This window comes from Arachis stenosperma, chromosome 3, assembly GCF_014773155.1.
Source record: "Arachis stenosperma cultivar V10309 chromosome 3, arast.V10309.gnm1.PFL2, whole genome shotgun sequence".
Classification (NCBI taxonomy): Eukaryota; Viridiplantae; Streptophyta; class Magnoliopsida; order Fabales; family Fabaceae; genus Arachis; species Arachis stenosperma.
The window spans coordinates 21,514,320-21,523,608 of NC_080379.1; the positions used below are offsets into that span (position 1 = coordinate 21,514,320).

The 9,289-nt window shown below is 34.9% G+C and overlaps 1 protein-coding gene across 1 annotated transcript; it reads right to left on the bottom strand.

Moving 5' to 3' along the window:
• Positions 1-3,452: 3,452 nt before the first annotated feature.
• On the bottom strand, positions 3,453-8,306 carry LOC130965655 (formin-like protein 5). The gene is made up of 7 exons (XM_057890417.1): positions 8,169-8,306; positions 6,997-7,426; positions 6,060-6,624; positions 5,456-5,649; positions 4,915-5,150; positions 3,884-4,579; positions 3,453-3,820 (listed from the first exon to the last, which is right to left on the bottom strand). The coding sequence occupies exons 1-7, from the start codon at positions 8,304-8,306 to the stop codon at positions 3,623-3,625; spliced, it is 2,457 nt and encodes an 818-aa protein (XP_057746400.1). The 3' UTR covers positions 3,453-3,622.
• Between the last annotated feature and the right edge of the window lie 983 nt (positions 8,307-9,289).

The window sequence follows — 9,289 nt, forward strand, 5'->3', positions numbered from 1 at the left end:
AAATTCTCACCCACACTGCTAATTTTTATACTGGCTTTTTAGACGGTTGAAATAAGGGTCTCCAACGCTGCACCAAAAGATAATGATCTGCTAGTTACTAAGATCCTTCAAATAGTGTATGTCGGTAATCTCCTTCATCCGTAAACTGAACAAAAAAAAATTTCCAGTGATACCTCTCCATTCTAAGACCAAACTTTATTCACCCAAGACTCTATTGCCCAAATAACCAAGGGTTTTCCAAGTGATTTAACGATTAGTGAGAAATTCCATGGTCTACACTAATTCTCGTACTCTTCGTATGACACCTCCACTATAGGTTTTGAATTGAACGGAATCTGTACCTCATACAGCATATCCTTAGTCTCACATTAGTTATAATCTTTAGCCACTAGTTGGTAGATATCTTCCTGTGATAGCACCATTCCAATTCCATCTCAAAGCAAACTATCCTTATACAAGCACGCCCCAGTGCGAAAATCTGTTTTGTTCGCAACTGCAATTGGTATATACTCTTCGGTGACCAAATCCATCACAACTTTCGTAGAGTTTTTTTTCTCCACCTATATATTCTCAGCATCCCTAGCCTCTATAGGCTCAGTCTCTACATCTAGAAAGACTTTATCTTCATTTGGTTTGGCCTTCTTGATGCTTCATAGAAAAGGTCTTTCTCTTGGGAAGAGTGCTCCTTTAACGCAATTGTCGGGTTACTTCCCATTCTTTCTTTCTAAAGAGTATCGGAGAAGAAGCACGGGAAGAGAACCAGCGCCTGGACGCGTGACGATAGAGAGAAGGCAGCGGGTGAATAACATCGATGGAGGAGCAGTGGAACCCTTGCCCAGTGACAAGGGTGCAGCAAGTATAGGGAGAGAACCCAAGCCTAGGTCCCGCAATGCCGGAGAGAAAGCAAACTTATGCATAGAGACGATGAGAGAGAAGAGTGCAAGCCCAACAACGACAGTAAGACTGAACCCTAGCAATGGCGACACAGAAAACCCTAGCAGAATATTATAGTTTACTCTTCTAATATTACATTACCTTCTATGTTATAAATTATTTATCATAAACAACTTACAAATTAATATATTTAATTAATTGAGTATTATACTCCTATAGCATCTTTTTCTTTTTACAAAGCATCTAATAATTTCTCAGTTATCACACGTCCTTATTTCTATAACAAAATTTTCATACAAATCAACTCCAAAACATTTTTCCCTTTGTTAATTAGTGTTTAATTTTATATAAAATATTTTACTCAGTCATCTAAGCCATTCACACGTAGAGTTGGAAAAACATATCCTACCTGTGGATATTTAATCCGAACTAACCCGTTCGAAGAAGATAGTCTACCCGACTCGCTGCGGGTAGGGTAGAGAATAGTGCGGGTTTGCCTGTGGGTCCCGCACTCCTATATATAGTGAAAGAAGTGAGTGTTGAACCCACAACCTCCACTTTATAAAAATTTGTAGGGTTAAGTACGATTTTGGTCCCTAACATAGAGGCCAAAAATTTATTTCGTTTCCGGCCTTTTGTCGCTACAAAATGGTCTCAAAGGTTTCAGTTTATTTTAAAATCGTCCTTCGAACGAAAATACCCTTCCTCATTCTTCCTCAAAATCAACCAAATGCAAAAGCTGAACCAGAAGCTGAAGCAGAACAGAAGCAACACCAATGACCAGAAACAAAGAACAATGGAATCAAAAGAACAACAACAACAAAAGCAGCTACAAGCACAAGAACAACAACAACAAAAGAACAACAAGAACCCAGAACTCAGAAAATCATCATCATCATCAAAACTCAAAACCTGAGAACCCAGAACTCAAAAAAATACCCAGAACTCAGAACTCAGAAAAAATAATGGATAATGAAATCAAAAGAACAATAACAAAATAACAGAAACCAAAAGAATTGATAAACAGAAGCAGAAACAGTAGAACCAGAAGAAACTAAAAAACAGCAAGGAGCAGCGACCAAGCGAGGTGGAAGAGCAGAAACGTCGAGCCAGGAAGAGGAGCAGCAGCGAGATCTGGTGGTGAGATCCAGCGGAGACGACGAGGACCGAATGATGAGGAGCAGCGGCGGCGGCGGCGAGGACCTCTCCCCTTCCCTTCCCCCTCTTCTTCTCGAACCCCCCTTTCTCCCTTCGCGTTTTTTCTTTCCCATTTTTTCCTTTACATGTTTTCTTTCTTTTTTAATTTTTTAAATTTTTTTATTAAGTGTAATTTGGTAATAAAAATAAAAAATTTGGTAAAAATGACAATTTTAAAACAAACTAAAACCTTCGGGACCATTTTGTTGCTGAAAAAGGTCGAAAACAAAAGAAATTTTTGGCCTCTACATTAGAGACCAAAATCGTACTTAACCCAAATTTGTAATAACTATTAAGCTAGCTGTTTAATTTACTAACATAATACATTTATTTCTTTTATAAAGTTAGCCTAAAATAAAAATAAAATTCATATTGAGATATCACATATTACACTAAGTGAATTCAGAAATTCTAACGCCATTTCTTAAATTAGGTTTACTCAATTTTTTATTAATATGTATGAAATTTAAAATGATTAAATTTTATATTTGTTTAAAAAAATTTAATTTTCTGCGGGTAGGATAGGATTTAGAACCTTAGAGTGTGGGTATAGTTAGGATTGAGAGATTCTTAACACGTGGGTAGGATAGGATAAAATTTTTAAAAAATTTTTAATTTGCGGGTAAGATTATGGTAGAGTCCAAACCCTACCCTATCTATCCATTGCCAGCCCTATTCACACAAATAATGTAAAAGGTAATTATTTTTTCTCACATATTGTTATGTAATTGGATACACGTATAAAATATTTTACATTTATAATACATCAAAATTACATTTTTGTTAATTATATGTATATTTTCTTCTCCGTTAAATGTTAAAATGAAACCCCACGGTGCTCAAACAATTTTTATAAGGAACACTGCTACAGAAAATAGACTTTACAAAACTAAAATTGATCAGGATATTCACCTTAACAAACAATGACAAAATACATGCCCCTTTCTTAAATTAAAAACTTTATATCACATAGAAATTCCGTTTTATATCAACTCAAGGGCTTCTGTTTCCTTGCCATGAGTTTGAGGCAGTATTGAGTCGTGTTTGGTACTCCACTACAAAATGGGGTTGAAATTTCATCGATTATATCTAATTTATGAAAATTTCCTTCCTATTCTCCTCTTCATATCAAACACACTCTAAACAACTCTTGGTCAAAAATAAAAAAGAAAAAAAACAAAAACATCATCAAGAACTATCTCTCCCAAAGCTTAACTATTAGTAAGAGGTACATAATTGATATTAAAGTCTTTATCATCAAAAGATCTAGAATTTGATCTTTACCATTCTCATTCTTTTAAGTTAAATAAATAAATAAAAGAATATCAGCAGAGATATGAATGGACCTGTGCATTGTTCATGTTTCAAGCAAAGAAGCTCTTGCATGAAGAATTGTATCAGATATAAAAGTACCCACTTCTAGTTAAATTTTTGGGAGAGATAGTTCTTGACAGAAAGTAGCACAATCCACTTTCAAACCAAAACCAGTTGCACCTGCACATATATATATATAACTAGATACACACCAAAGTTATGGAGAAATTTTGTTATTATCGTCGTCATCGTCGTAGTCATCATCAGAGCTAGAATCATCATCCACTCTCCTCTGGACAATAGCAGGAAACAATCTCCTATGAAGTTCAGAAGGCCCTGAATTTTGCTGTTGAGCTTCCGTGGTAGAAGATGGCGTCACTGATGGTGAAGACTCTTTAACATTACTATTATTATTGTTATTATCATTATGATGATGATTATTATTGTTATTATTATTAATCTTTGAAGCAGCATTAATCTTTGCCTCTTTAACGTTTGTTTCCTTCACCTCCTTGCACACCTTATCCAATATGAACAAGAAATCGCGGACAACGGCGAACAATCTAAGCCCTTCTTCTTTCCCTGAATTACCGTGAAAATAATCTGCAGTTCCCTTAACAAGTTCCGTTATCCTCTTCTCCTCCTCAATCAACCAAGCCACTTCCGATGTCGCCTTCTCCAGAAACCTCTCCATGCAAGATCGGAACTCGCCGTCTTCTTGAACGTTCTTCATCTCGGTGTCAAGAAACTCTCGAGTCTTGGAAAGCGAGTGGCTGAGTTTCGCCACCGTAGAACTGATCAAATCGCCGTCTATTAACGCCGCCATTCTCACGTCCAATAGCTCAGTGCTTAGGCCTGAAACTACTTCAATGCCGAGGCTTCGGTAGTTTTCTTCAGAAGAATCCTCTGTTTCCAAGTTTGGCATGCTTCCGCTTTCTTTCGCCGTTCTTAGAGCTCTAACTCCCTCGGATCGAATGATTTCTTGAACAACGAAGTGCAGCAGCGTCGTCTTCCCATCTGTTCCTTTCACGTCTGATAGCTTCAAGAGTGTGTCCAGCTTGAATGCTTGCGCGCCGCCGCGGTACGTTCCGTCGTTCATTCGGTTGCCGGTTTTAAGAACTGCTTCTAGAAGCTTCAAGAATAGCCTACTTTTTACAAGTTTCTTGCAAGCAACCTGCCATTCAGATGCAAGAATCATAAGATAAGCATGTAGAAACTGAAAACAAAAATTCAAACCAATCTATCTTGACCTAAAAACAATCTAAATGTTATTCAGTCTTATCATAAAAGCATGAAGTGCAATGCTTAATTTCTAGCCTTCGAATTGAAAGTAATAATCAAATTCACAAACTTCTCTAACTCAGAAATCTTAATTTATAAACATCACATTTCATTCCACTTGAATTCTGCTTATAGCTATTATACTTTATAATAAAGCTAAGAAGATAAAATTAAAATAAAAATTGAAATTCAAAATGAAAGAAAAGAATCTTAAGTAGTCAAGTTCACCTCTAATGTTGTGAAATACTCCCTCATAGTTGAGGACTCTTCTTGAAGGGTACACATGAAAATCAAACATTCAATGCGTCTGAAAGCAAATGGAATATCAACCAAGACTTTGAGAAACTTCTCTGCAGGGCCAAGATCAGAAAGGGGTCCTGTATATAACCTAAGCTTCAATTCTTCGTCGGATGTCGGCGCCATCTTCACCAGTGTCTGCATGAGCTCAATAGGAAGCTCATTACCTGATTCAACCAACATATTATTATAACTAGTTTTTTGCTATGAGCTATAGATCATTATAGTTTATTGTAATAAACTCTACTTTATTGTGTTGAGTTCCTTTGTTAAGAAAAAGTCATAATGGTTTAATGATAAACATAAATTCTTTTGATGTTTATTTTTATATTTTTAATGCTAAATCAATTCAGAAGGGAATTCCTTATGCATTTAACTTTTAACACTCCATCCGTTTCAAAATTCCGTTTACTTGAAAGCAATGATAAATTCTGAGGTATACTTAGGTCTCATTCGAAAGAAGTTGATTCACCTTCTTTAATGGCATCAACAACTTCCTCTGTTGTCACATTCAAAGCTTTCAAAAGAATTGACAAATTCTGTGCTTTTTTCTTGTCAATAATCTGAACAAGTTGTGCTGTATCAATTTGTGGTGAATCCTTTTTGCGTTCATTTTTGTTATGGTTTGCGCAACCAAATAGAAACTCCATCTGTTCCTCATTGAATCTGGTAAGTTGCCATGAAGATAAGTACGATCATATTAGTACACATGAAAAATGAGTATCACATGATATCAATTATTTATATTGAGATAGAAATGATTAACATTTGGACCCTTAATATTACATCAATGGTCAAAATTAAAGCATAAACTCACATGACTTCTTTAAGTGATTAAAATTTCTCATTCAATAGACTTTTAATCACTTAGCCTGCACATAGATTCTATTTTCAAAACAATAACATAGAAACAATATATTTTTGTTTTTTTAATTCATTTTAATTTTAATATTTACGCAGTCGTCCAATTATATCCATTTTTTTAAATGATCATTTATGCTGTCGATACAAAAGGTAACTATTTTTGTAGAAGTGGATCAAAATTAAATTATTTCAAACTGAGTAATGTTACTTACACGAATGAACCTCCGCTGATTTTGTGCCACACCATTGCTTGATCAGATTTTGCATTAACCTTGTCCCAGAAAAATGGCTTTAGTTTAGGCTTTGCAGGATCAGGGACCTCAGTAAAGCTATCTACTCTAGCAACATTTCTAAATCTTTTAGACAACGGTCTTGAAGGAACAGGTGGAGGATGACTTGTTCCTCGCCCTCCTCTTAAAGGCGGCGGCGGTGGCGCCCGAGGGCCCTGACCGGGTAGCCTTGGAGGCGGTGGTGGTGGCGGACCGTGGCCCCGTGGGGGGACCGGCGGTGGAGGGGCCCGTGGGGCCGGGGGAGGTAGTGGAGCTGATCGAGTTGGTGGCGGTGGTGGTGGTTGTGGTGGGCCTGGTGCAAATTCAACTACATGTTCCACAACTTGTAATGGTGCTGTTGTCTCAACTTCTGAGGTAGTGTTGCTACCTTCATTCTTAGCATCATCATCAGAAGTTTTCTTTTCATTGTTATCTGTAACAGATTCTTCTTCCTTATTATGCTTGTTAAGTTCAGTATTATCTCCCAAACGAACAATCTTTGGTGAACCTAAATAATTAGATTGAATGAAGAACTTAAATATTTGATCTCAATAACAGTAAAATATATACTACATAATAAGAAATTTGTACATATATGTCGGAATAAACTAATCTTGTAACGTTAGTTACAAGAAGAAATTTTAGAAAACAAACTATTACATGCAGAACTGGTGTATAAATCAAGTATCATAGCTCTTTCTTTTTTACTGAGAAACTGCAATGTGATACTCTAATATTATGAAATGGTGCAAATGATATCTTTTACTAAATTGCAATGTGACTCTAATAAAATATGAATCAAAGTTGGAAAGTAATGGAGGATAAATGATGATTTAACCCTTTTCCTAAAAGCTAATTAATTAAGCATAAGGTTTCATACCGCCAGCATAATCCTTTGAGGTTAATATTAGTATATCTTCTTTTTCCTCTTTGTTGGTTTTGACCTGTCTATAGCAAAAGGACACCCCAAGTGCCATTAGAATTCCTGATACAGCAGCAGCACCATGAACCGTCGTTTTTGGTTGTTTGTCATCTTCATTTTTATTAGGAGGAGGAGAAGTTACAGGATCACTACTCTCTGTTAGAGATCTAGAAGCGGCAAGGAGCCGATGAGATCGTCGCGGTGGCGATGACTGTGGTTGTGGTGTTGGTGGATCAATAGTTTGGTTTGACTTTGTTGCTTTGTTTGTGTTGTTTTGTCTGAAAAGTATTGGCCTAATGTCTTTGCTCTCTTCTTTTGCATGTAAGTCCAACTCTTTGCCTTCAATGTTCTTTGTCAATTCTTTTCTATGTTTTGGCACTATCTCGGCCTGCATAAACCATTAAAAATATAAAAAAAAAGTTACATTTTCAAGTATTTCTTAAAAGAAAAATTTAAAATTTTTCACTAATAATAATAATAATAATCTTATTATGTGTTTTAAAATACATATTAGCTAAATTCTATATGTATAAAGGAAAATGCCAATGATAGTTATAGACTCAAATTAATGTGATCAGTTTTTACACTTAATAAAATCTAATGATAGAGAAGATATAAGACATAAGTGTGTAAAGATGATTTCAGATTCAAAATACTATAATGAATTAGTTGTACAAAAGTAAAATACTTATTCTAAAATTAATAATGTTTCAAAACTCCAACTAAGTTGTCATATAATTAATAGCACATAACATGGACAAATACTCTGATGTTAGTAAGTGAGATTTTACAGAACAGAAAGGTCTCACAATTTATTGTATGAATAATCACCATCTATAACAAGACATACTATCATGTTTTTGAAGAACATAATACCCCTAAAAATCATGTTGTGAAGGAAATTGACATCATAGCATGCAGGGAAAATAAAAAACAGAGCTTCCTAATACAAGACCTAGTTGGCATGAAATTAGCCAAATACTAAAACATCAAAACTCAATATTGTTCTTAATTAAACACATGAAATATATAGTCTAATGCAATATTCATGATGATGAATAGCAAGGAATTAAAAATCATGCATGATATGATGATGAATAAAGAAATTAAAGAGAGAAACAATTCAAAACCTGTTGTGTTGTGTGTACAAGTAACGATGATGGAGAAAAATCATCGTCCTCGCCCCTCTTCCCCTCTGAGCCCCCTTGTGCCAATGCGCAAAGTAGAATGACATAAATTACGGCATAGCCAGGTCTTGTCAACTCCATTTTTTCTTCCAAATTCACCAATCCAAAACATGTAAAACTTTTTTCTCATTATTATCTCTCATTGGACGTGAAAAAAAAAAAATTATACAACAAACTTGCGCTTTCTCAAATACGCTTTAGGCTTTACAGTTTCCAAAGAAATATATGTATGTATCAATTAATTATCTCCAACCTTCGTAGATTACTCAAGATTCTCCAAAAACCCACGAAGGTTGGATCATAGAAACATAAGATAGAAAAGGTTATTGGAATGTGACTATACAATAATGTATAATCACATGGACATGAAACGAGTGTTAGAATTTGATGAAGCAGAATAAAGATGAAGAAGATATATATGTATGATTAATAATATAAAGTCTAGCTGGGGGAAAGAAGTTAAACCAATTGAATGAATGTAAACCAATTCATGCAATGGTATGAATGTGATTTTTGTGTTTTGTCGGTTGATAATTGAAAAACCAAATCTTAATTTGCTATTCAAGTGCAAAAATTTGGATGGTTGAAGATTTTGTTCATTCGAGGATTTCTGGTGTTTTGGAAGGAGCCGGGCCAAGGGGCATCAAAGGAGAGAGAGAGAGAGGGGGGGGGGGAGGGGGGAATGAAGAAGAAAAAGACAACTATGTATTCATAGTGTTAAAAGTCAAAAGAGAAATATTCACAAAAAAATAACACATAAAAATGGGATGACAGTCATGACGCCATGACAGCTATGTTTTTATTCATCTTTTGCTTTCCTACCCTCCATAATGTGTGTAATTTTTGTCTAGATTATGATTATTAATATTATGACTGTTAAGGAAATCATTATTATTATTATTATTATTGGATAATGAAGATAGATATTATATGAAAGAAAATATTTGGTAACCAAAGAAAATTAACCAAAAATAACCATAACTTACCTTATTTAGTATTTATTAATTATTATAATAATTAATGAATACTAAATAAGATAAGTTTTGACTGATTTTTTTGTCTCT

Excerpts from the sequence above, each read along its gene's own strand:
- LOC130965655 (XM_057890417.1), bottom strand. The coding sequence starts at position 8,306 with ATGGAGTTGACAAGACCTGGCTATGCCGTAATTTATGTCATTCTACTT. Across the intron at positions 5,650-6,059 it reads ATCAGCGGAGGTTCATTCGT|ATTCAATGAGGAACAGATGG; the intron begins GTAAGTAACATT and ends GCAACTTACCAG. Across the intron at positions 4,580-4,914 it reads AGTATTTCACAACATTAGAG|GTTGCTTGCAAGAAACTTGT; the intron begins GTGAACTTGACT and ends TCTGAATGGCAG.